Source organism: Strix aluco, chromosome 28 (genome assembly GCF_031877795.1).
Source record: "Strix aluco isolate bStrAlu1 chromosome 28, bStrAlu1.hap1, whole genome shotgun sequence".
Lineage (NCBI taxonomy): Eukaryota > Metazoa > Chordata > Aves > Strigiformes > Strigidae > Strix > Strix aluco.
In genome coordinates, this window is record NC_133958.1 from 5,071,112 (window position 1) to 5,097,539 (window position 26,428).

General features: G+C 49.5%; 2 protein-coding genes across 2 annotated transcripts in view; one reads left to right on the forward strand and one right to left on the reverse strand.

The window, feature by feature from the left end:
- The first annotated feature begins 500 nt into the window (after positions 1 to 500).
- PBDC1 (polysaccharide biosynthesis domain containing 1) lies at positions 501 to 2,253 on the forward strand. Its single transcript, XM_074808196.1, has 6 exons — positions 501 to 542; positions 637 to 702; positions 1,495 to 1,554; positions 1,640 to 1,780; positions 1,876 to 1,987; positions 2,075 to 2,253. Exons 1-6 carry the CDS (start codon positions 528 to 530, stop codon positions 2,167 to 2,169), a joined length of 489 nt encoding a protein of 162 aa, XP_074664297.1. The 5' UTR covers positions 501 to 527; the 3' UTR covers positions 2,170 to 2,253.
- A 227-nt stretch (positions 2,254 to 2,480) lies between these two features.
- Positions 2,481 to 26,428, reverse strand: part of XPO7 (exportin 7) — a 48,808-nt gene continuing 24,860 nt past the window's right edge. Inside the window, exons 6-28 of the mRNA XM_074808197.1 lie at positions 26,032 to 26,136; positions 23,495 to 23,660; positions 22,863 to 22,936; positions 21,305 to 21,424; positions 20,971 to 21,117; positions 19,982 to 20,154; positions 18,738 to 18,931; positions 17,529 to 17,634; positions 16,137 to 16,272; positions 15,089 to 15,162; positions 13,931 to 14,011; positions 13,327 to 13,390; positions 12,066 to 12,174; positions 11,494 to 11,600; positions 10,923 to 11,011; positions 10,105 to 10,212; positions 8,914 to 8,996; positions 8,156 to 8,370; positions 6,884 to 7,022; positions 6,406 to 6,566; positions 4,545 to 4,643; positions 4,124 to 4,251; positions 2,481 to 4,040 (exon numbers count right to left, since the gene is read on the reverse strand). Of these exons, the coding sequence (XP_074664298.1) occupies positions 3,947 to 4,040; positions 4,124 to 4,251; positions 4,545 to 4,643; positions 6,406 to 6,566; positions 6,884 to 7,022; positions 8,156 to 8,370; positions 8,914 to 8,996; positions 10,105 to 10,212; positions 10,923 to 11,011; positions 11,494 to 11,600; positions 12,066 to 12,174; positions 13,327 to 13,390; positions 13,931 to 14,011; positions 15,089 to 15,162; positions 16,137 to 16,272; positions 17,529 to 17,634; positions 18,738 to 18,931; positions 19,982 to 20,154; positions 20,971 to 21,117; positions 21,305 to 21,424; positions 22,863 to 22,936; positions 23,495 to 23,660; positions 26,032 to 26,136 (2,772 nt within the window). The 3' untranslated portion in view covers positions 2,481 to 3,946. The remainder of the gene's footprint in view (positions 4,041 to 4,123; positions 4,252 to 4,544; positions 4,644 to 6,405; positions 6,567 to 6,883; positions 7,023 to 8,155; positions 8,371 to 8,913; positions 8,997 to 10,104; positions 10,213 to 10,922; positions 11,012 to 11,493; positions 11,601 to 12,065; positions 12,175 to 13,326; positions 13,391 to 13,930; positions 14,012 to 15,088; positions 15,163 to 16,136; positions 16,273 to 17,528; positions 17,635 to 18,737; positions 18,932 to 19,981; positions 20,155 to 20,970; positions 21,118 to 21,304; positions 21,425 to 22,862; positions 22,937 to 23,494; positions 23,661 to 26,031; positions 26,137 to 26,428) is intronic.

The window sequence follows — 26,428 nt, forward strand, 5'->3', positions numbered from 1 at the left end:
ATGCCACGGGCCACCATACCTTGATGTGTGCCACCTTGGCATGCCACGGGCCACCATGCTCTGTCGTGTGCCACCTTGGCGTGTTACAGGTCATCTTGTCCTTCTTTATGCCACCACATAGTACCATGAGCCACTGTGCCCTGCCATGTGCCACCTCATAGTGTCACGGGCCACCGTGCCCTGCCATGTGCCACCTTGGCGTGCTATGGGCCACTGTGCCTTGCCATGTGCCATCCTGGGGTGCCACGGGCCACCGTGCCCTGCCTTGTGCCACTCTGCCTTGCCACGGGTCCCCGTGCTGGGCCACCCTTGCCACGGACCACCTCGGTGTGCCACGGGCCACCGTGTCCTTCCACCCCCCCCCCCTCCCCCGGCTCCCCGTGCCCTGCCAAGTGCCACCTCTCTGTGTCCCGGTGCCCCCCCCCGTGTCCCCCGTGTCCCGCGTGTCCCGGTCCCCCCCCCCGTGTCCCCCGTGGGCGCAGGCGCGTGTGGGCGGGGCCGCGGCGGCGCTTCCGGCAGCGCTGGCGATGGCGGCGGGGCTGGTGGGGCCGGGGGGGCCGGGGGGGACCGGGGGGGCGGTGGCGGGGCCCGGGGGGGGCGGCCCGGCCGGTCCCTCAGCAGCTTCTCCCCGCGCAGGGACCCGGCGAGGCCGCCGCGGCCGCTCACGCTCTGTCGCTGCCGGCCGAGGCCTTCGGCAACGATGTGAGTGCGGGGGGGGGGTCCCTGTCCTGGGGGGGGTCCCTGTCCTGGGCGGGGGGGGGGGTCCCAGCCTTGGAGGAGGGTCCTTGTCCCGAGGGGAGGGTCCCTGTCCTGGGGGGGGGGGGTCCTAGTCCTAGGGGGGGATGATCCCAGTCCTGGGAGAGGAGGGGGGGGTCCCTGTCTCGGGGGTGGTCTCTGTCCTGGAGGGGGTCCCAGCCTTGGGGGGGGTCCCTGTCCCGGGGGGGGTCCCAGCCCAGGAGGGTTCCAGTGCTGGGGGGGGATGTTCCAGGCCTGGGAGGGGAGGGGGGTCCCTGTCCTGGGGGGTGTCCCAGCCTGGGAGAGAATGGGGGGGTCCCAGCCCAGGTGGGGTCCCTGTCCCGGGGAGGGGGGGGTGGTTTCCAGTCCTAGGAGGGGAGGGGGGGATCCCAGCGCAGGGGGGTCCCTGTCCTGGGTTGGGGTCCCAGCCTTGGGAGAGGTTCCTAGCCCAGAGGGGGTTCTCAATACTTGGGGGGGGGGGGTGTCCCCAGCAGCGAGGGGGTGTCAGCCCCCAGAGCGGGGGTCCCAGCACCGGGGCGGGGGGGGGGTGTCCCACACAGCTGGGCTGCTTTGGGGTTTGCAGGTCCATAGCATCACCCGTGAACCCCCACCGTGGCTGTGCTGGGGGGGTCCATCTGGCCATAGACCCCCACCCCATCACCTCCAGGCCGTCCCCACTTCCCCCCCTGCCTTGTTACCCCCCACTACACCCCCAAAAGGAGGAGGGGACCCCCCCTGAGCCTGCTCTTGCCTCCGCAGCCCCGCGTGGAGCTGGCCTGGGCCATGAAGGCGCATCAGCACGCCCAGGTCTACTTCAACGTAAGTCTGGGGGGGGTGTGTCAGAGCGGTGACGGGGGGGGCTGGTGGGGGGGGTCCTGGTTAATTCTTTAGTCTTTCGGTGTAGCTCATCTCCTCCGTCGACCCCAAGTTTTTGAACCTCACTAAAGTCGATGAGCAGATCTACGGCGAGTTCAGGAAAACCTTCCGGGATCTTAAAATCGACGTGCTCGACCCCGAAGAGCTCAAATCGGAGCCGGCCAAGGAGGTAGGTGGGGAGCAAAGTTGGGGGGGCACAAACAGAGGTGAATTTCCCCCCCCCCCCTCCCCTTTCCGGGGACGCTGCTGCTTCTCTCTCCGCAGAAGTGGCGCCCGTTCTGTCTGCGGTTCGAGGGGGTGGTGGAGGATTTTAACTACGGGACGCTGCTGCGCCTGGACTGCCGCAAGGACTACACCGAGGAGAACACCATCTTCGGTGGGCGAGGGCCGGGCTGGGGAGAAAAGGGGTGCACGAGGCTACGGGAAAGCTGAACCTAAAAGTTTTTCCTCTCCCTCCTTTTAGCCACCAGAATCCAGTTTTTCGCCATCGAAATCGCTCGGAACAGGGAAGGGTGTAACAGCGTCGTCTACAGCAGCGCCAGGGCGCCGGCGGAGTGAGGACGGAGGGGCAAGGGGAGGCTCTGGGGGGCTCCTCCAAGCTCAGATTCCATTTGTAGACTGTAAATAAATGTTTTAAAATAATTTTTTATATATATATATATATATATAATTCCTTGTGCTGCAGGTGTTGAAAGAACAAACTAAAACCACTAAACCCGCTTGGATTTTTTTTTTTTGCTTGCACCCATAGCTGAGTAAGATCTACCCCCACAGATCAAATCAACTTTTTTGAACCCGTTTCATGTGGAAAACTCACCCCCCCCCCCCCGCCCCCCCCAGCAGGCAGGGGATGCGCAGGCAGACACGGCTCAGTAGAAACCATTGAAGTTTTATTTGCAGTCACAATGCTTACACTGTATGCAGCAAACACCCTTACAAGTCAACCAGCAATCTGCTCACGCGAAAAAGGACCCAACACACAATCGCCAGAGGAAAGAAAACAAACAAAAAAAAAAAATTAAAAAAAAAAAAATAAGAGTAAAGTGTTTGGGAAGAGAAACCGCAGCCCTAAGGACTGAGTGTCTGTGGGTAGAGCTGAGCAAGAGGATGCACACGACTAGCAGCAACAATAGTGGAAAAAGTACAAGGCAAACAGGTTCCCTCCCCCATCAGCTTTCCTCTGTAAGTCGATTTTCTATCCAAAACATTTATTATGGTGACTTAGGAGAAAAAAAAAAAAAAAAAAAAAAAAAAAGGAATCATTTTAAAGGGGATGTTAAATACTTCATGCTAGGCAAACCTTGTTATTAAGAACCCTGCGAGGCGGCAGGTCGGGTGCAGCCCTGCGTGGCCAGGCTGGCTCCGAGAGCAGCCCCCCGGCTGAGATGGGGGAATGGGGAAAAACCCCCCCAAAAACCAACCAAACAAAAAAAAGAGAAGGCAGAGCGGGGAGAGTGCCGCGGGGCACGGTGGGAGAGGGAGGCGAGGGCCCTGCGAGAAGCGGGTTGACGAGGGGACAGCGCCTACTGCTACACCGGGGGAGAGGAGAGACACCCACGAGCAAGCACGAATGAGATCACGCGGCATGGCTTAGAGTTCCTAATAACAAGGGCAAGACGGTAACAGGAAGTTGTGATTTCCAGGGGCTTAATAAGAAAAAATATACATTTGGAATTTTACAATGCCTTTTTTTTTTTTTGTTGGATTTTTTTTTTTGTTGGTGTTTTTTTTTTGTTTTTTTTTTTTGTTGGTGTTTTTTTTTTTTTTTTTTTTTGCTTCTCTCTACACTTGTCACTAAATATATCTCTGCACTTTCACACACCCACCCCTCGCCCAGTAAAGCTTCAGGCCTGCAGGACACACTTTCCTCACTCGCATACACAACCCTCACGCCAGCACCGGTGCACCAGGACTCTGTAAAAATTTCAATCACACTTTTTTTTTTTTTTCCTTTTTTTTTTTTTAAACTCGAGTCAATATAAACCTTGTTCAAAATGTTATGAAAAAATGTACATGTTTATACAAGGCAGGCTGCAGCAGAGCGCTGGCGTTCCACGCAGACATTCGGGTAGGGAGACGCTGGATTCTTGCACCTGGCTTATGCCCTTCCACCCCCTCCCACGGAAACAGAAGCACCCTGCCCCGGTGAGCTCAACAACCCCTCCTGTTCCCTCCTCCCTCGGGACGTGGAGTACGGCCCAAAGCGAGAGCGCCGCAATCCAGCCCTGGGGAAGAGCAGGGATTAGAAACGCCCTCTTTTCTTTCCATCGGAAACGGTAACCCCTCTGGGCCAGGCCAAAGAGATGCTGCTCTGTACAGGTGGAGTTGGGAGACGTCAGCTCATCATGTCGTTGCTGTTCACGCCGTAGGTGGAGTTCTTCATGGAGTCGTTCACCTCTCGCCGGAACGCCGACAGGTTTTGCGTGAACCTAGGGAAAAAGGCAGAGCACGTGTCACGGGGCAGGAGGTTGCTGGTCCCTCCCGCGTTTCACGGGCTCAGCCCCACGCTGACCTGTCCCTGTTCTTGGTCAGGAGGTTGCGTTCGATGCCTTCCATGAGGTTCTCAAAGCAGAGGTGCATGGCCTGCTGTTTCTCCGGAGGCTGGCTGTTCACTATACTGTTCCTCAAGTCAGAGAAATACTGTGGAAGACAAAGAGAAGGACGGGTTCATTTTCAGACAAACGGCCACCTCGGCTTTGGGACGGAGCACGCCTAAAGGCTCTGGGGAAGAGGCAGCAAACATGTTGCAGCTTTTCAGGGGAATTCCAGCGCCCTTACAAGTGAAAGTGAACAGGATTCCTTAGCACCAGGGCTGGACACCCCTCCCTGCACACACAACCTCTCCAAGTCCCAACGTGTTCCGCTCCCTTCACCCCAAAAGCTCCAGCATCATCCAAGCCCCGCCAGCTGCGACGGGATGGAGGGATATTTACCTTTTCATTGAGCAGTATCAAGCCAAGCAGAGGCCGAGACATCGACCACTGGTTCCTGCAGTCCTCAAAGATGATGATATTCAGCACTGTCGACAGCATCTGGGAGAGGGAAAAATGTTTCCCAGAAAGAGTGGTCAGAGAGTGGAATAGGCTGCCCAGGGAGGGGGTGGAGTCCCCACCCCTGGGTGTGTTTAAGGGCCTTTGGATGAGCTGTGGGGGGATGGGGTAGGGGAGAACTGTGTAGAGTCAGGCTGAGGGTTGGACTCGATCCTGAGGGTCTTTTCCAACCTGAATGATTCTGGGATTAAAACCAGCCCTGACATCCCAGCTTTCCCCTCACCACGTGCAGGCTCAGAAGCAACGATTCACCTTTGATGCTTCCAGTGTCAGAGCCTCAATGCTGCAGAGCTCCGAGCACCGTGGAGCAAAGGGAGGACCCACAAACTGGTGAAGTTCTCCACTTCACTGAAGGCACGTGGAGGAGGTGCTGAAAGCTGTCAGGATATTTATTCCTGACACACTCCATCCTGCCCCAAGGGAGCCGGGGGAAAAGATTGTCTCATCTTCATTTAGACAATGTAATAGCAAGCGCTTAAATGTGGAGAGCACAGGCTCTGGTGTCCTGGGGAGCTTCCTCGAGCCCACACTTGGGGTGTCTGTGTCCCCTTCCACAGCCTCCTCAGGCTAAAGCCAGTATCTAACCTAGCTGGTTTGGAAAAATGCAGTTTCTCTTTTTATCCTCAGGAAAAAAACCAGCTTCTAGTCCCCAAAAAAGCCTGCTTTTCTTCGCATTTCATCTACCAGCAAGGGTGGAACAATACTCCCCGCTTTCACGTGGGAGTCGTGCTGACACTTTGACAAGTACCAGCGAGCGAGGTTGGGGAACAGTGTCAGGGACGCTCCGAGCGCGGCGGCACGGCCGAGAGTTTTGCTTTAAGGTACTGAGAGGCAGCTCCCAACTCAGGGCCCTCCGCAGCACCAAAACCTCCGTGAGCAGGATCATCTGTCGTTAAGTGACACCGAGGTGCTTAAACCACACGGTATATGGTGAGCTAAGCCAGACCTAAGCAAGGAAAATGTCTCGGCTCACTCTTGATCCTCTGCCACCGCACACGCTCCTGACCCAGAGGGAGGACAAATCCCAGGAAGCTCCGTGTCTGTCAGAGATGTGGATGGAGGCAGGAGACAGATGGCAGATGTGCTGCCAGCACGTAAATAACTCCATTATCGAGTTCACCCCGCAGAGCCCCTTCTGAAGGCAGGCACGAGCCGTGCCAAGGCAGCACGTGCTCCGTCAGGCCGCAAACCCACCTTCCACGCAGTGCCAACACGAGTGTCTCAGCACTGACCAGGCCCTGTCAAGCGTGGAGACCCCACGGTGCTGGCTCTCTGCTGTGAGTGCGTGTGTACTCCTGAATTGTTCCAGGGGTTTAAACAAACCCTGGGGTTTTTTTAAAGCAGAGGAGCGCACGCTCTCTGGTTGAAGGTATGTTTGCTGGCTTCATTTCTACGAATTGCCAGCACCGCCCGTAACTGTATTTCTCTTAAAAAAAAAAAAGACAACGACAAAAGCTCATTTTTGGCTACTTCCGTTCATATCGGAAATGCAAAAATGGTGTTCCTTGCACAGAGAGAACCGTCGCCCTGAAGCACGGCTTTGAATCAGACCTACCATATGATAAACGCGTAGGAGAGCTGCAATACCAGCAAAAAAAAAAAAATAAAATCCTTTTTTCTCCGGAAAAAGCCTGGGGCAATAGAGCAGGGAGCACGCAGCCCCCGTATTACATCACGCTAAGAAAATTCAGAGCTTATCAGGGAGTTTTTCGTGCCAGGCCACAACAAGGCCCTTGGTCTTTACCTGCTGAATCATCTCTGGGTGCTGCTGCATGATGTGCAGGAAGCGGTCGCTCTCCTGGGTCAGAGGTGTGGTCCTCTTCTTGGTGCTGCGAGAGAGCTGCTTGAAGAGATACGTCACGATGTGGTCCAAACAGGAGCAGCAGCCTGTGCAAACCATGGTGTCTGCAAGAACAGGAGAGGGGGAGATACTGGGGCACTGCCAGCATTGCCCTTGCACCCCCACAGGCTCCCTGGGAAACACCAACATTTATCTGGGGCCTTTGAGGGACTCTGCAAGCAAGAACCCCCGAACCCTAAACAGGTCAGCACTGACAGATTTGCTGCCTCTAATGTTCCAGCCTTAACACTCCACCTTAAAACTCCTCCACCCGTTCACCAGGTATGTCTTAACTTACCCACCACACATCCAAAGCAACCCAAATCTCTCCCCACTTCTAAATCAAAGCCCCGAGAGCACAACAGAGAGCAGGAGGAGTTACCTAGTGCAGTGAGGCCTTCTGAAATGGAAGAGAGAATATACATGATTACATGAGGCTCCAGACTGGCTATAAAGTTCATGTGGTCCTGGGTGAGAACTTCCAGCAAGGAATAGTATGACTGGCTGAGCTTGGGATAATCCTGCAGAGAAAGGAAGAGAGAAAGACTTTTTAAGGCCTCGTGGCTGGTCTGTAACCATCAGTTATGGCTTTTTGCTAGACCCAACCCATTCATTAATCACCTGAGAACTGCTTACTGGATCTCCTGGACAGAGAACAAACCAACCTCTCTCCCAGCCTAATTTATGGGCCAACATATTTTCCACTCTTCTCCCCCACTAAAAGCCTTCCCAACAGGCTCTAGCAACAATGGTCCAGCAAGTTCCCAACACTGTTCTAGCAAAACACCCTTCCCCCCTGCTTTGCTCTTTTCCAGGCGGGGAACATTAGCTGACCAGTGCCAGCGCTGGAGACGCAGAGGTGGGACTGGCTCCCCAGGGGTCCGTGCAGAGTGCCAGATCACAGAAAAAAAATCGACACAATCAGAAAAACTGACACCGCAGTCAGTGCCACGGACCCCCCAGCAGCAACCCGGGCGTGGGGGGGTACTGCTGGGAGTCCTGCAGAGTGGCCCCATCTCAAGAGCAAAGGTTTGGCCACCGGTGTGTTAAATAAATTAAGAACGTGCTGAACACAGTCATAGAGATGGCAACAACTTCTTTCAGATCCTGCTACGGTAATAAGACAGATAAAGACTTGGGAGGAATACACGCTGCCCTCTCTCCTCGATATTTTGCCAAGTAGGGCTGTGCTGATAAGAGTCTCAAAGCTCTGCCACAAAATGGGTTTCTGTACACGAGGTCTGGATAGGAGCAGGACTCTGTAGGTGGATGTCTTCAGCAAGCAGGTCGCACTGGAATTGCTGATGCATCGAGATCTCTGCCCGCAGGCAAGACAGGGAAGAACAATCCTTCACTAGCAGGAAGTGTTTTTCAGATAGAGGAGGAATTATTTTGGTAATTGCTCTGCCGAGACTCGGAGCGTACCCCGTAGGAGGGCTGACAACGAGGCCCTGGGTGCTGGGGTTACGGCCCTGGCGCAGGACCTGCCGCTGCACATTCCAGGAGCTGTAATTTCCTGTGCCTATAGCTGGAGTTCCAGGAAACAACACAAGTTCACTCGCCTCTGTGATTAAAGTATTCCTTTCCTGTGTAATCTTCCACCCCTGTCTTCCCTAGCCACGTGTCTACATGCTCACCACGGGTGTTGGCTTACCAGAAGGTCACTGTGAGGGATGGAAAGCAGAAGCTTGATAAAAGTTTGCAAGGCATTGTCCAGTGCATCATCCCCGTACAGACGGAAGACCCCAAAGTTGACGTAGCTCCCGCTCAGCGCAGCCTTCAGCATAGAGAAGCAGATGGAAATCCCCTTGAGCTTCAAGGCATAGACTTGATCCTTTGGGACCTCCCCAAGCGTTAGGATACGATTTCCTGCGGGAGCACAGAAGCGGACTCAGTATTTCAGCAACCACATCCAAACCCCTTCTCCCCCAGGGTGCAGGAAAAAACAAAAGTAGAGCCATAAGGAGCGACTGAGAAGTCAGCCACAAGCACCGAAGATTTATTCCCCAGCTGAAGGTTATGGAACCTGTTACAAGTTGAAAGCGTGGCTCTACTAGGAACCAACTGTACGTAATTTTGCTGTGGAAACGGGACAGCATAAGGAGAGGATTGCTCTCCGCTGGCTTCACAGGTTTGCCCGTGTTACCTTGCACACTCGCGAGGGGCTCAGCTGGGCTCCTGCTCGTTGCCCTCATTTGCCTGGTGAACACCCTGCCGCTTCTGCTTGCCTGCCTCCCCCCAGCACTTCAAGCAGAAGCATCTCCCCGTATCTAAGCGTGCATTCAGCAAGCGATCTGGCACTGCTTCCCAGCCTGGGCTCGCTCTCGGAGCTGGCAAGTGGCCCAGCCCTCGCTCCCGGAGCGAGCCGAGGGCAGACCGAGGCTGCTCGGATCCCACCTGCTCGACACTCACCATACGTAGTTATCATTTTACTCGTTTCTCGGAAGAGCAGGATGCCATTCGGTGAGGACACATCAAACTGCAGCCGTTGGGATCTAATGGGAACACAGGGAATAAACTGAAGCTCAAACAGGGAAGTAAAACCAAAGCTAACACTCCAGCACCTCCACGCCCTGCTGCGGCCTGGGGCACCCTCCTCCCAGGGCTGCTCCCCAGAGTTGAACAAAACACGCTGGTCTGGTAGAAAACACTTCTGTTCGTTACCAACGCCAGACAGGACACAGCCACTTGGGGACAGAGGAGCTCTGCTGCCGCAGAAGAAAGGGCCTGTATTTCACAGACATGAGGAATATTACAAGATCGAGGCTGGAAATCCCGTCTTGGCAATAGTCACTAGGCTACTGTACACAAACACAGCGAACATCTTGGAAGCAGCATTGTAGGGCAGTTGACTGGCTCCTATTGACAACACAACCAAGAATTCAGAGCTTGGCACTTTTTCCCCTACAGTGAATAGATCTTACAATTGAAGTGCAGCGAGTTGTCCAGATCACCTCCGAAATAAATGAGTGGACGTATTCCAGTAAGGATTGTCCTGCTGCAAAGATGCCGCTCGGATGTGGCAAACAGTCTGACAGCACAAGGAGTCAACTCTCAAATGACTGTGCCTGAACCTCGTGTCCCTTCCACTTGGCTGTAACAACGGTCCCTTCCTACGGGGTTGCGTTCAGCTGGCTGCGGGCCAGAGCAGCGTCTTGGCAACCCTCCACGGCCAGCTTAGACAGCTTCTGAATTATCTGAATCGCGTCAGAGGTACCTCTCTGCCGGCAAAAAGAGCTGATGCTCTAAAGCAGAAGCGGTCATCTGGCTGCCAGATAGAACAACGCTCGTTTTAAACACGGGTTTTAAAAATTAACATGAGTTGCCTGCCTCCATCTTGTAGTGCTGTCCTTGGAAGCAGACGCTGAACAAATTCACTGTTTATTGATCGCGTCTCTTGGTCTGAGTCATGACACGACTGATATCTGAACTGTTGGATTTTTTTCCCTACTGAAACAATGCCAGTTCTCCCCCTCCCCGCCGCCCTTGGCAGCCTTTACAGCAAAAATAGACTGAAGTAGAGAAAACACAACTGGGCACTGACACCCACACAACGCTGCAGCAGCAGACAGACACAAGCTCTCTGAGGCTGGAGGTTCATACCTGTTATGTACCAACTCAGCCATCAGTTTGAGGACAGGTGTAGTGCAGGCTGGGTCATGGTACCAGAGCTCAATTGCCCGCTGTAGGATTGGCATGTAGGATGGGTAGCTGCAAGGTGAGAGCTAAGGAACTTTGTGGCTTTGCATGAAGAAAAAAGGTCACAGTTTCTACCAAAAGGTGTATTTTGTGTATGGCACCCGAACAGCTTACTTAATAAGGTTAAAGAGCTGCTTGCTGGGGTCTGCTTTATCACAGAAAAAAAAAAAATCTAAAAAAAAAAATCTTGAGTCTGTTGGAGTTGCATACACACTTCTTATACTAGGACAAACAGAAACAAAAAGGTTTTAAATGAAAGACAAGACAGATATACAGATCTGTCACTGCAACAGACAGCTGACCTTCACCAGCCAAAGAGCAATCTGGAGCCCAGACACGGTGCTCTTTGAGCAGCTATGCTCTCACCAAGAGGACAAAGATACCAACTGCTCTTGGCTCTAGTGAGCAAGAGGAAAGCTTTTGTTGCTGCTGAGACACCAGCAGCCCATTAAAGGCCTTTGTGCTTTACAGGTCAAATCGCTTTAAGTCCAATGGGAAAAACCCTAACAGTTCAGCTTTGAGCAGATTTCTAGGTTGACTTGGTTGCAACCAGACCAAGTTAAATCTATTTTAGGGTTTAGAGACAGGACACCAAGTTCTGTAAAAGTGAAGAGAAACTCCCAGTCAGGATTTAGCAGGGAAAATAGGGCATTTGGATGCAGCCAAGAGTTCTCCCCTCTGACGGACAGGATGACTCAAGTTTTAGGGCAACAGAAGGATACATCCACTCAAACAGCATCATGAAGCTGGTCTTGGCATTGAAGGCAAAGGCTATTCCTCTCAAGTCTCTCACCAAACCAACCAAGGTTCTCTGTATTGCCAAAGAAAAGGTATGTTAAAACACACCACACGTACGGATCTCTCCCTCCCTGGCTCCACCAGCCCCTTTCCCTTCCTCCCACCCCAACAGCAATACAGCCGTTCAGTGCTGGATGCCAGTCCCAGGTTCGACAGTTCTTCCTCTTCAGTGCCAGAAACCCTCTTGAATTCGAGCCAGCGCAGCGACAGCACCGGGGTATTTCACGCCCAGCAGAAGCAAAGCTGGCAGATGAGGCTCACTGCTGCTGTTCTGAACCACCCCCAGACCCCAGGGGGTACAGGGCCCACCACCATGGACACTGAAAGGGAAGCACCCATCGCTCCAGCATCTCCTGGTCTTGTCAGAGGGCAGAACAGCTCTCACTATGCAGGAGTCACTCATTCTCTCCTGCCCGTCTGAACCAAAAAGGTCAAAGCCCCTACGGGAAAGCGTAGCGAGAGCATGGATAGCAGGGAAGGTCCTGCCCAACTTACTTTTGCCTCTTGTTCATTGAAAGTATTTGTGCTGAACATCTGTGCCACGGTCTCAAAGGCAGCTGTGAGGGGAAGCATGAATTGCTCATACTGATCCTCATCTTCCCCTGAAAGAAAAAAAACCAAACAGAAATCAGGAGAAAATAGACTGCACAGCCCTGCGCCCTGCAGTTCTGCCTCAGACATTGCTCACCCACGGAGCTAGAGGCAGAGAGACCACAGCTTTCCAGACAGGTGATCTATTGCTGCCAATATCTGACTTAGAGAAAAGACTAAGAACAAACCCTGCCACCTCAGGAAAACATTTGGAATATTACGAAGGAAAAATTTAGCCCCAGCCTTGGCGGTGTGCACCTCTGGACTACCTGTACCCAGCAACATGGCATCGAAGCCACTCTTGAGCTTCTTTCCCCTCCTTTTTCTTATCCCATTTGGCTTCTCCCATTCCAGCAGCTTTTCCTGCAGGAGCTTACAGCTCCCTGCGTAGAGCAGGGCCCAGCCTACTGCAGAGCCCAGCACCCACACCACAAAGTCACCATTTTGCTCTGGTTCCCAGGAAAAGACCCGAGTACCTAAATCCACCATGAGAAGACGCCCAAGTGCAGTGTAGAACGTAGTCCGACATCTCATGTCAGTCAGGTTGGACTGATTGTTAATGCCCAGGAAGGAAAAGTGCTCACTCTGCAAAGGGAAGAGGAGAGATGGGTTAGAGGGGAACCACCACCTTGAATGGGCTCCCGGACCGAGGGCTGAGGATCCCTCAATTCCCCCATCTAATTCCCAGCCTGTGCGAGGAGGAGCAGCAGCAAGCTGCAGGGTTATCTTGCTAACCACTTCACATCTGCCAGCCATCTCGGCGAGCGTGCCACCAGAGGGCAACAGGCACCGCGCCCGCGGCCCCCGAGCACGTCCCATCTGCTGGCAAAGACACCAGCACTATCATCCTTCATCTTGGAATTCCCCAGGACCAGATGAACAAGGAAGTCTTGCTTTGCCTCCAGAGCACAGAAGCAATCTGCAACCCCTGAACTCGTGGGGGACCCTTGAGGCGTTAAGGTTGGTGAAGAGCAGCCCTCTGCAGACAGATCCTGAGTTATTCTGCTCACATTCTCCAGGGAACCAGTAGGCCCAGACAATGCAACTTCTGGGCAAAACACAGGCCATGGGACTGCTGCAAAACAGCCTCCAGCTCAAGGAATACAGCGCCTTGTTCAACCAGTCAACGCAGTCCTGTCGCTACAGCGCCGGAGCATCGAATGACCACACGCTCCCAGAGGCGAGACAGAAATCTGATACTTTGCTGCTGACTTCTAATCGCTTATTCGACCATTTCTGATTTCAAGTCAGCGTCCCAGATCCACACAGAGTAGAGACCAAGGAACAAGGCTGCTACCCTGACCGCTGCAAGTGATGGCACTTCTTCCAAACCAGCACTTTTTAGAATGAAAGCCAGGGCACCGAAATGCTGTTATACTTTGCATTAAATTGCATAAACAGTGCTCACTGCTGTCTGCCTGCACGTGCAGCAGCATCAGCTGTCTCCACATTTCTCTCTGGAGGTGGCTGTCTTTCAGTGGAGAGAAAAGAGACCCCCACATTAACCCTTTGGAGATAACCACAGCCCCTCAAAATCAAAGGGCGGGCTTTGAACAGAGAGAGATGGAACACAGATCCCAGCTTCTGGAGGCTCATCTAGTATGACGGAAGCATCTGGGGAACAGGTAAACTTCAAAAATGAGTCCAGATGTTAAAACTAGGGGATTATCTCAGCCACACAAAGGCAGATGGAGGAGTTTTGCTGTGAGACAAGAAGCAGAAGGTGAAAGGACTTACCGTGTGATTGTTCAGCATGAACTGTACGGCGCTCAGTTTCACCAGCTTTCTAACGCTGCTGTATGTAAAGGGGGTGTTAAGGAAGCAGCGGAGTCAGCAGAAAACTCCTCGCAATGCTTGCAAAGCACTTTCCAGGGCAAAACTGGAAGGGGACTCTTACGTCGATATTATTCAATATGTTCTAACCTCTCTTCCATTTGTTTCAAGAGCAACCAAGTTGCTTAAATCTCTACAGTAGAGACCTGTAGAGACCATTTTAATTTACTCTGTCAGCAAGAACAAGTAGAAGACTGTAAGACAGACTGTGACTGTAAATTGTGACGGTAAGTTACCAAGCAATTACGATCCAAAACGGTGATGGTAAGTTACCAAATAATTCTGATTGAAAATAATAAAAAACCCCTGCAATATTATAGCCATCTACTGCAATTCAACAGCTAGGTAAGACGTTGACCAAGCACTCGCACTCTGCTCTTCTCACTACCCACAAGATGAAGCGGTTCACGAAGCTGGTAGATGCAGAGTGCTCCTGTTCCAGCCGAGCATCTGGGTCACTCTTCCCCCAGGCTGAGGTTGCACCCAACAGCTCTTCTGAAAAGGATATCCAATGGAGAGGTCATTGAGCAGCTGCAGCGTCTTGGAGGTGATAGGCTCGCATCGGCCCCAGTACTTCAAGTTGGTGATGCTAGGGAAGAGGACAACAAGGAGGGATCAGAGGGGGTTTGCTCAGCTTCCCCTTTGCTGTGCGGCGGATTCTTCCAGTTCAAAAGTGACCCAACATCATCAGCTCCACCCTCCACCGAAACCACAGACATCACAAGCCACAAAATATTGGTATAAAATTACTGTACTTACATTTGGTTGACTAGAAAATTATCCTTCAGATAATCTTCACTACTTGGGTCCCAAGCTACACTGGCCCATACCCAGGCCCTTGGAATTCTGTGGCACTCCAGGGCTGGTTTCTGCAGCAAGGGTAAGAGAATTCTGCGGCAGTGACTACATGCAGACGTATGCAATTCTGCACCTGCACCATCCACTGTCAGCTGCAGAATTCTAGTAGCCCTTGCTTCTTCCAGGAGAGCCATTTCACCCCTTGGGGATGACGCGCAGCCGGGGCGCGTGAGGGCAGGCAAGGCCCCGTGCACCTAAAGAAGCCAAGGGGGAGCTAACGGCTGCGCGGCACCAGGCGCACGGCACTGGGCGTCAGCGTCAGAGCTACTGAATTGGTTCAAAATGCTCACGGAGGCTGCCAAAGACATGACAAAAAAAAGAGGCAGTCGACAGGTTCGGTCCAGAGGAGACCTGCCAAGGAAAAGGCCGAATCGGGTGCCTACCAGAGCGGAAGAGTTTTAAGAAAAGGACCTGCGCTACTCTGGTACTGAACAGCACAATTTGCAAAGAAAACCTTTGAAGGAGCAGTCCCCTCCCCACAGAGCTTTCGTGGCTGGTGATTGCCAATAGTCAAGTGATAGGGCACGAGTGCTTGAGGCTGTCCCCTCTCTGACTTTGGTTCTACTAAGCAGGCACTGGGAAGAGAATCCATTATCTCGGTGTACGGCTTATTTTTGTGTCTCCACGGTGGATAAATCAATCCTGGATATTGTGTGTGACTTAAGCCCTGATAAAAGCCCGTAATTCTCTTGAGTAGCCAGATGTTACTAGTTTCAGACTGAACACCACTCCCTCATATTCCAGTTTTCCTGGTTATACCTTCAAATAGACCCTGGAATCTCTGATGCCTGCAAGCAGAAACACTTACATTTTTCCGATGAAGACACTCAGGACCATGGTCTCATCATTCAAGCCCAGGACCTCTGAGAGACGGCGGTAGAGCTGGAGGGGAAAAATAACACCAATTTAAAAGCTGTCAAGAAAACAAGTAATGGGCAGAGATTGTTTGGTTTTCACTTGTTCTCCCTTTGTGGCCCACATGCCTGGGAGGGCGTTTGCTCTGGGCTTTCCCAGATCAATCAAACAACAGACTGAGATGCTTCTGATCTGATCCAGACCAATACTTGCCCTAATCACTGATAACTCTTTTCTATCACTAGTCATGGTGGTTCAGATACTGTACACAGAAGCCAAAGCACTTGCTTTTTCTAGGGAAAGGGGATGTAACACTGCAGCTACACGCAGTATCTTAGTGGATTTGTCTGGAACTCTAAGCTCCTTGACACATCACTGCTCTGAAGCCTGTGAGATGGAGAAGGATGGTCATAGATTACTGGAAGAGAACCTAATTCTGGAGTAATGATTTTCTCATTCTTTACATATTTTTTTAATTTAAAAAAGATATTTTGCATCTCTAAAGATGCACCAAGGCATTCAAAGTCCAGTACATCTACAATTGCCTTGTGATGGAAGAGAACAGATATTTATCTTCACTTTAGAGCCGAGGAAGCAAGAATGCCAAGCTCAGGCTCCTCACGGGCGCACAGGCGGTGCGACTCACACGCCTTCACAAGTATATGAGCTTAAGGGACTCATTTGAAATTAATAGCCCCTTAAGGGACTCATTTCACAGCAGAAACCTGGCAGATAAGCAAACTGCACCCAGGTCTCAAGTTCTAGGCTTACTGTCATAGTCACTGGCTCCTTCCCGACGCATACAGAACACAGTATTTCAAAAACAGCTCAGGTTTTGCAGTGTTAACCCTGGACATGTATCTAGAAAACACAGCAAACAGGTCTCATTTTCAGCTATAAAGAGGAGAAAACAAGTAATGCCACTTGCTTTCATTTAAAAAAAGGGAAGCTATTACTGGACTTCGTATCACCAAAGAGACGCAGCCAAGGGGACTGATTACCTTGGAAGACTTCTGCACCTGATCTCCAATATAGATCTTCCGGAACTGCTCGAAGAAGCTCAGCATGGCAAGCTCCAGCTTCTCGTTGCCAGCCTGCGCCAGACGGGAGTCCGTCAGGTTCATCAGCTGCAGCACTCTGCAGAGAGGTGGGAAAAACACGCCTTGCTGATGGACACGGGGAGAAAGGAGGGATTTCTGGCACACGGTGGTGCTTCCAGGCTGCGGGCCACAGTATTTGTTACTTTCTGTGGGCATTGTCGTTTTGGGTCAAGAACTGACAAAACTGATAACAAAACACTGACTAGGGCACATTCCTCTTCTGCGCAAGGCCATTATGAGGCTTCTCTATCCCTGTTAGGCAGGGATGCAAGGCCTTGAGTTTTAATTTGCTGCAGAAGTGAGTTTCGGGTGCTTTAGCACACTTACCCAGCGACTGGTCCATCACGTCCTCAAACCCACCTGAGAAAGCACTACCTGCTCCCCTCACAAGAGCCAGACTCTAAACGACACCCCCGCTTCAGTTTGGTTTTTGTTGTGAGCCCTGCAGAAACAATGCTGTGACCTGTGCACGGGCTCAAGCAGCAACGATATTCTTTCTGGCAAGTGCCACAAAGCACAGAGTGGGAAAGAAGATAAAATGTACATGGACTCTGTGAACATCTATCGTATGTGCTGGCACTAAAGGCAGCTGGAATAACGGACGGGGTCTCACTGTTTCCCCTTCAGTAGCACAGCAGCTGTGTGGGAAGCCAGTGCTCACTGTTATCTCCCGGCTCACCAACCGGCCAGCTCCCACCCGTTCACAGTTTGGCTCTGTTACTACCCTGGCTTCCAAGCAGAGCAATTAGGCTCTGGACCACAAAGCCTTCGGTGAGACTCAGGGTTAGTCAGGAGCTGTAAGCTACATGTTCTCACACCCATCAAATAAAGCTTTGCACTGGAGAGGATTTACAATCCTGAAAATCCAGCACGTGTTATTGGCATTATAAAGTTTTAACAGCTATAGGAGAACTACAATATTCAGAGTGTATTTATGGACAAAACCCACTTTGGATTATTAATTAGGAAAAAGACTTTTCCCCCCACCCAACAGAGAACCATCATGCATTTAGTTCTGCTCCAATGCATGCAGTTAAGCCCGGTATAAATTCCCCTCTCACATGCTCTTCCCCTCTCATTCTCTTTCTTATAACCTCAGATTTCCCAATTTAGCCAAGTCACAGCAGAAGTTTGCTGCTGGGCTCTAGCCCGTGCCACCAATCTCTTCTTTCAGGACGGCCAATTTCACAATTTCAGTGAAAAAGAGGGGAAGAACATGGCGGCAGCTTCACGATCGCAATTCTTTTAGTGACTTCAACAGCAGTGCAGCTAGAAAAGAGTCAGCATCCCTACCGACAAACCAACTCGCCATCCATCGCATCCTGCTCATCCGTGCTGGCGAACGAGACCCTACCACCAATCACTGCCCCGATAATATAGACGAGCCACGTCAGGCGCCCTGAAACCAACAGAGGACATCAGAACCAAGCACGTCACACACGATCCGGAGGAAGCTGAGGAGATCTGCATTTTATTTTGGCAAAGAGAGGATTCACAAGGAGTACCTTTCTGCTTTAGTGCCCATCTATACCAAAATTACTCAATTTTCCACTTGGTGGTGAACAGGCACGACTTTACTAGAAAAGAAACAAGAATGCCAGGTCTGCCTGGAAGATTTCCATTATTTAAAGCTATTCCACTGCAGAAAGCCACTTCCTTATAAAACTATATTCTATGTATTTAAACATGTGCAGATGCCAGCGGGCATTGTTTATTCTTTCAAAGTACATGTGGCTGGTGGAGAAGTCAACATCATACAGAGTTTTGCCTCACACAAAAAAAATATACTGTGTTAGACCAGACACTACTGTTTCAGAAGAAAGAGGAACAGTTTCCATACCTGTGCTGATGCGCCCAACTCCTCCACAGAAGGGGAAGCCAGCTACATTATTAGAGAGTGGGCATAACAGCTATGCCTGGACCTCCAAAAGAACCACTTCTTTATGTTTATTAAACAATTCCTAAAACAACCAGCTGTGCAAGTGCAAAACCTCCACGCTGAACCCACCCGATGCTGCGGACAGACACCCTCCTTCAGACTGTGGCACCAGCTGAAAACCCCACTCCCAGTTACTCATTACCAACAACCAGCTGGAGGTTTCTGCCACAAAGCCAGAGGGGAGGTTCAAATGAGCACCCCGTATCCTGCCTTGGACAAGAGAGGGATGGGGCAGGCAGTTCTGACGCCTGGGGATGGGGAAACATCCTCAGAACCTGTCTCTGAAAGACTGGGCAAGGAGATACACTACATTTCCCCAAAAAAAGGAATGGAGTTGGTTGTGGGGCAGCAATATCTTCAGCCAGCACTGCTGTTTATGTTGGGAGTGTCTGTCCACAGCCAAAAGTATCCTACACCATATGGGCACCTCCCCAAGGGAAGGTCTGTGAGATCTGCCTCCTCGTTTATGGATTTCACCAGGACTGTGAGTTTCGGAAAGGCTGCTTTTGAGAATGGGCAACCTACTGCAAGCTCACAGGCCACAGTCCTGCAACCACACTCACCTTCTTGTACCGCAACGTCCATGGGGCTGGCGGTGGCACTCTGCAGCAGCTCCTGGTAGGACTGGGCTGACTGGTCGAAGAGCTGCACAAGCAGAGCACAGGTCTTCTCGTACTCGCACCGGCCGATGGTGGAGAGCTGATCTAGCTGCTGTTGCACAAGGCCAGTATCATCCAGTGGATCCTCCAAACCATCCCTAAGCAGCATAAAAACAGATTAGAAAAGCACTTAAAATGTAGAGACAGCCTAAGCCATAACATAAGCTTATTTCTATCGGGTAGGGGATGCTTTTCCAGGCACACAGCGATTCCAATGACTAAAGTCTCTGCCTCTACTATTTGTCATGACGGAGAGCTACAGAGACCAACAGAATCATCTGACCATTACTGCGGCCATAAATCAGAAAAGCAGTGGTGGTGGAGGTGGAAAGGCCAACAGGACCTGGGATGAGTAAGCTCTTCTTACGTCTTTAACATTTATTCAGGTCTTTGAACGTGTGGTGCCAAGATCTCTCTCTGGTTGTCTATAACAAAGCTTTCCATCTTCCTCAATGTTTCCGTTACCTTTTCCTCTAAATACACTAAGCTCACCAAGTTTAATGCAAACTCCAGAACTAGCTAGAAGTGCTGTTCCTCCCTTGCATTGCTAGATGCCTAAAAAAGGGACAAACCGATCAGACTTCCTTGAGAGAGGCATTGTTTTTCTATACTTGAACATCTGTTTTCATCAAATACAAACACACACAAGGTGGAATTCATCCCACACAAATTCAGGCACTGCAGAGGCCTGTAGGCTGCCCCTACACTCAAAGGAAGGGAAAAAAAATCCCCACTTTTAGGTATAATGTGCCATCCTACAGGACAGCTCTAAAAATTAAGTGAATCACACTTTGCATACTTATTCCTCTCTGCTCCAAGGGCAATTCAGAGTGTAAATGGTATGCTGCAGATGTATGATGCTGGGTAAGGTGAATTCTACCCATGTCAGAGACCACTCAGATCAATCTCAGCCACTTGAGATTGAGGAAGGTCTAAAAACACTCCAGCTTAAAAAAAAAAATATAAGTCTCTTTTTTATAAGAGACAGAATATGTGATTTAGGTAAGCCTCCCTTAGAAATCCTTTGGCGACTCACAAAACTTCCTGCGGTCGTGGCCATTTTTAAAAGAAAACTCAGAAGAGATACACACCAGAGCCTTCTGCGGTGCCGAGAGGCTGAAGTGCTGCCACCTCTCTGCTTTTCTTACCTCAATATGATGTGCACAGACTCCAGCCTGGACGTGATGTAAGCTTTTGTGACTTCTGGTGTGTACGTTTCGAGCATGTGAGGCTCTGTGGCTTTAACGTAGGGCACAGACGCAGCCAGTCGCTGCCACAAGCTCAGGAGATAGTGAACACTGTTCGGAGCAAACTCCCAGTGCTACCAGGAGCCGAGAGAGAGAAAAGGAAAAGAAACCAGTGAGTTATGGCCTTGATTATTTTACCCAGATTATTTTGACTCACGGAGCACTAGATATAGCAACATCTAAAAGCTTTAATGATCTGGTTGCCAATTCTAACAATGAATTTCTGTTCACACCTGACTTCAGTGGGTATTATCAGCATTCAGTAAAGACTGTGCAATAATCCCCAGTTCCTAGGCTGTGCAGCTGAGCCAAAGCCTTTAGTCCCAAACTACTGCCAAGATCATACTGCAGCGTGCTGCAGACAGCTCCCCAAACAGAATGGAGAGTTTCAAGCTGTTTTCCCGGTAAATATTAAAGTTTAACAAACAAAGGCATTATGTAAGCTACACAAGTTTTTTTTAAACCATATTCTGTGCAGGGGTGTAGTTACAAGCTGTATATCAGTGGAAAACTCAGTGGGAATATGGCATGATATTCATATTACTAGCAACCCCTGCAACTGCATTTTAATAGTTAAGTGATACATAATTCTAAAAATAAGCCTTATTTAACAAGGTTGGGTTTTTTTTCCCCTGCTAGGACACAGAAAGACTCTGAAGGCATAGCAACCCTGCCTGCCCCCACATACTGCTCCCATTCCATTCAGTAGGAATTCATGGAATCATCAATGCTACACCGCAGGGTTGTGTCACAGAGTCTGCAGGGTATTTTGGTAAAAATAACATTCAGCGAATTAAGGGGCAAAGAAGAGACAAGAGGGTTATAATTTTGTTTCAAGAGAAGACAAGGGGCAGAAAGACCCATCGAGGGTAAGTAAAACCATTCTGTACCTGCAGGCTGGTCACGGTGAAGTTGGCAATGAGTCGGATGACCTCGGGGTAGTTCTCCACCTTCACCAGCTCTCCCAGCTGGTAATTGCTTTTCAATCGGGCCAGCAATCGGCAGAACTCATGGTAGTTATTTGGGTCTGACAAACTCTGAGGAGAAAAATTGAGAGTCTGCTAAAAGAGGTGCAGATTTATGGTGGAAGAGTAGGAAAAGATGTTGCACCCTCCTCCCCAGTGCCACAAGTGGGACATGTACATTAGAAAGGATTTTTGCTGAAGAAACTTGATGCGGAGGAAGTAGAGACACAATTCCACTGAGCGCATCCGAAATACTCACCTGTGGGTTTTCCAGTATTCGTTTAACTCCATCAACGAGATGAGATAAAAACTTTGCCCTTTCCGCATTGTTGAAGAGGGATCTGCGTACAGAGGCTATCTGCACTAAGCAGGATAAAACCTGGAAGGGACAAAGAGAATAAATAGAAAGGGAGGGATTAGAACAATAAAACGAACAGCACGTTTCCTTTTCGTGATGCAACAAATCATTTAAGTATGATGCTCCTTTGCATGCTACACAACAGCTCCCTCATCTTTGCAATTCTGTGTAGTCTCTGTAAAAGCGTAGCAACAAATTACAGCAGAGATAAAAACCACATCACCCAAAGGAACGTCTCCATCCTGACAGTCAAAGGTGCGTTCCAAGCTCTGCTCCTAAAAATGCTGGGATTTCTTCAGATGGAGAACACAGACAGTGTAAGACTGAAAATACACTGGGACTGGCAGGGAAAGCTGGTAAACTTAATACTGACTTGGAAAAGTATCGCAGAAGATAGAAGACTAGCAAGAAAAAAATACCTAAATTGTTCTTAACCCAAACCTCTGAAATTTAAATGGAGGGTAAACTCCAAGGGTGCAGCTGCAGTAATGAGTAACAGGTGGTGAACAGGTTTTTGAAGGGCAGTGGCAGTCAGTTATGACAGCACTTGGCAGCCCTTATCCGGGGGCAAAGCCCCCTTCCCTCTGACCAGCCTAAGGGCTACTGGTTCAACTGGTAAGCCCCTCGCTCTTGCTGGCTCTTACATTTACTGATCAAAGAGGCAGGACAATTAAAGGCGTAATTGCTTCAGATTTCTATGCAGTAACCAAAAAAAAAAAAAAAAGTCTCCCACTGTTAGAAGTCTCTCATGAATATTTGAGGCTCTAAATTCAGAATTAGCAAGTAACCCTTCAACATAATGAACAGTGCTGAGAGTCTCAGTGGAAGAAAAAACTTCTGAAGGACCCTTCCCTCCCTAGCCAAAGGGCATGTTTTCATTGTAGCGTTAATTATGAAAAATATTTATCTGATAGATAAATGCCTGGCAGGCCATTTTTTTCAAGAAGAAATAACCCAACTTTTAGTTTAAGTTGTGCTATTGGCCATTTCATCCAACTGGGACATGGCCCAGTTTTAAAGTGCGGAAGGAGAAATTACATTTTTCAGTTGTGCTCCCAGACTCGCTACCTACTCGCAGTATGGTTTTAGGACCAACTTAGCAGTACGGTGGAAATAACAGAAGCTACATCCCTCAAAAAGGGCTCACTGGCAGAGCGAGCAGGCAGACTCTAGGCTACGCAAGGACAAAGAAGTAGGCTAGGCTTCCAGCAAACAAGCTGCTCTTAGGTCAAACCCAAACCTGCAGATGCATCAAAACCTGCAGCAGCAGCAGCACCGGCCCAGCCTCCCCCTTGTCACCACAGCAGAAGGCAGAGCTGTCGAGGTAAAGGCAGCTGGGTGAAGGCAGCCCTCAGCATTTTAACCCAGACGAATCCTCCAAACCCCCAAGTCTCCCAGATGAATCCTACAAACACTTTCTGGTAGCGGAGTCTGTAAGGAAAATAAACACTGAACTTACCAGAGGAGAAAATGAAGGAGGGATGGAATGATAAAGATCAAAAAACAACTGAAGGGTCGAAGAATCCAAGAACGCTGAAACAGAACGGAGCATTTTACTGAGAACACCCTCATTTACTGCTTTCCATAGGGCTAATGCTTATCGTAACAATGGCACGTGGACTTGGCACATGAAGTACCACACTCTAAGAAAATTTCCAAAGGATTTGACATTTTTACACAACTGCCTTTCCTAGAAATAAAATAAACCCACTGGTACTTGGCACTAAGACAAAATTACAGGAAAATATTTTAAGAACACAACCTGTGAAACTGCCTGCAAAATGACTGGTGAGAACATAAAGGATGCTGAGAACAGGTGCTGAGTTATTTGTTATTTACAAATAAAAACCACCTCAACAGTTTACTGTTTCCTGACTTGGCAGGTGTAACTGGAAGGGTAGAGGAGTGGTTTAGCTTTGAGATAGCCAACCCGAACTGAACTGCACTTGCAATCACACCAAGGAAAGGCTGGATATTACATGTGGCATCGTATGCTAAAGTTATTTGTTAAGTGTAGAGAGGGCTTTAGAAAGTCAGACATGCTTTCAGCTGGTACGCTGCAGATTAGCCCTCTTCCTCCAGCAAGATTACCTGATCTCCAACTGGTTGGGATCTGCACAGTGCAAAGATCATCTGAGGACTCATCTGTTGATGTGCCAATGAAATCAAAGTTCAGGCAATTATGTGTGAGCTTAAGAAGCTGCATGAGCAGACCATGCTGGCTTTCATCATTTAGATTCAGGTTCTTCCCAGAAGCCTATAAAAAAACATCGGATTAAAAAAAGTAAAAAGAAAAACAAAACAAAGCAATCAAGGTGACAGCTGAGTTTGAGGCAGCAATTCAACTTTACACAGGATGTGGCAATCCTAAGGATCACACGCCACAAGCCATCCCATACACTTTTCCAGACAGCATGTGTATTTACATGCGTGGTCTTTCCACGAGATGGATAAACAGACAGTGCTTTCTTTTTCACTCGGCTTGTAGCACACAGGAGAAAACCAGCCAGGCTTGCCAGCTTGCAATTATACTGTGAGATGCAGGAGATAAGGAAGTTCTTATTAAGGTTAAACACAAGAATACATTTTCTGCCTGACAAGCACTTAGCAGCAGGGAATCCTGTTGCTCCACCTAACCCCCGTATGGAAATGAGTGCCTTCACTTTTGTTGCGCAGAGGATCTGGATAAACCCCGCTCCGGTTACACCGCTCTGCTGTGGGCAGGGAAAACATGGATGCTCTCAAGTAACACAAAGAACTCGCCGGACACGAAATGCTGGGTCATTTCACTGCAGTTTAAACGTAGCACTTGGGTCAGTACTCCAGGGACAGGCCAGCTAGTCTAGCCTTTCTATTATTGCTCTGTAGTTAAAACTACCTCCTTCCAGCTTAAGCCTTCTGCAAATAACACACTGCACCGTGCCGACACTGCCGAGACAGTGCCAGTGGTCGCTGGGATTCCTTCCTCCCTCTCTCCATGGTATCACAAAGACTTACTCTTCTGGGGCTGCCTAGATGCACCCTGGTTTACAGACGTTGGTTTCTCGCAGCTCAATCCTCCCCACGCGAAAAGATCACCTTAGAAACTTCTGCTTTATATACAGAAGCTACTATTAGGCAAAAAAAGATGTAACTTGGGTAGCAGGTGTTTAATTACAGGAAAACATGGATGTTGCGTGAGACAACGGGAAACATTCCAACCTGTCTTGAACCACAGCATCCCAAAAAACAAAAGCAAGATGGTTAAAAGTTAGGGTGGAAAACCAGAGGCTTCCTCCCGAGATAAGCTGTGTCGTTCTAGTCTCTAAGTCCCCACGGTCACGCAGCAACAGGAGCGTGGGCAATAGCTCAGCCAGAGCGGTTCTGGGGACACCAGGTAACAAGGGCTGGTTTATGCCTCCTGGCTGAGTACCAGCACTTGCTGAATTGTCTCCAACAAGTCTGGGCAGTTAGAAGGACGCTGTCCCGCCTGCACCTCCCCAGGCACTTCTTTTCACCAAACTAGAGGGATTCTTTTATTTCTGAGACCTCTAATTGATCACCTGAAATAAGCCAACGAATTCAAAAGTTACCAGAGCCGTATTGGTTCAGGAGGTATGGGTGCATGGGAAAGGATGACTAGCATAATTGTACGAACTTTGCTTCCTTTAGAAACCAGGAGGAGAAAAAAAGATCAAATTACACCCACGTACCCACCTTTATTACTGACAGAACCAGAGCTGCTCATTTTGAAATACTTTAAAATAAAATTTCCTTTTCACTCTTTGTGCTATTTGTCAGCTTTGACACTTCACTCAGCTGGAAGGATAAAAGTTAAACTAATCAAATCTGTGCTACTGCCACTCACTTTATCGGGGTAGACTTTCTCATAAAGGGCTATTCTTGAGGGCACCATTAGAACTCCAGATTAGCTTTTTAGAAAAGAAACCTGACGCAGAATCAAGAATTTTCTTCGGATAATCTACCTGTGTACAAAATATACATGTACTACTTCAGCTGAAAGAAAAACTGCTTTTTTTAGGGTAAAATCCAACTCTACTGTCCGAACGTTGCTGCTTTGTCCCAGGATAAGTATTTTTAAAGCGAGTTAACTCATGTGTGATAACTTGCACAAAATAAAAACCTGGGGAACATAAGACAGTCTAATATTTATCATGTGTTAAAGCATCAAGGTTAGCCTTTAGTCTCAATGTACTAAACCTAGCTTCACTAGCATTTTTTTCCTCTCGCCATGTGGGTTTTAAATCGAGGTTAAAAAAAAAAGAGACAAGGACTTATTTTACAGGAAACCTCTCTGCCAGTACTGTAAATCAAAGATATTTAAAATGTAAAACAAACATCTCTTTCCTGATGCTTTAAGACAGGAGTTTAAGCCAAGCCTCATGGTCCAGGCATGTATGTTCTATCAAAATTGTTGAAGAGAGTTATATTTCTGTATTTGTGTCATTTTTTTTTTTTTTTTCCTTAAAACAAATCGACGTCAAAGCTTTCCTGAGAAACAAGTCCAGAATGCAGCTTTTAGAACATGAGTGTTTTTTTCAGGAGTTACATCAGTGGGAAGGAACTTCAGCCCAAACTCTGCTGCCCCTACACCCCCCAAGAGAGATGACGAAGGACAGCTTCCTTACCTGTTTCAGCAAATTGCATGACAGCGTGAAAATATCAAATAAGGATGAATCTCGGAAGGAAGAGGCTATTTTCCTGTGCTTGGTCAGTGGATGAGTAGTATCCGCCTGAGCAGAGAGAAAACCAGCGCTTAGAGCTGACGGGCAGAGGTGGAACAAGACCAGCAGAGCCCGCAGGAACCCTGTTAAGCACCGGGACACCAAGGTTTCCCTCCCCAGAGCAATGTCACACCAGTTGCCTAAACCAGGGGGCTGCCCTGCCCCTGCAGAGCAGTGGCTTTTCCATGGATAAAGTCATATTGCTGGCTGACAACAGGACTTTCCACCTACAATACTTACAACGCAGCTTCACTGTAACCCTGCCAGAAAGCAGCGCTGGGTTTACTCTCAAGTTCACTTA

Coding starts and splice junctions, on each gene's coding strand:
- PBDC1 (XM_074808196.1), top strand. Junction 1,555..1,639: donor ACGCCCAGGTCTACTTCAAC/GTAAGTCTGGGG, acceptor CTTTCGGTGTAG/CTCATCTCCTCCGTCGACCC. Junction 1,781..1,875: donor AATCGGAGCCGGCCAAGGAG/GTAGGTGGGGAG, acceptor CTCTCTCCGCAG/AAGTGGCGCCCGTTCTGTCT.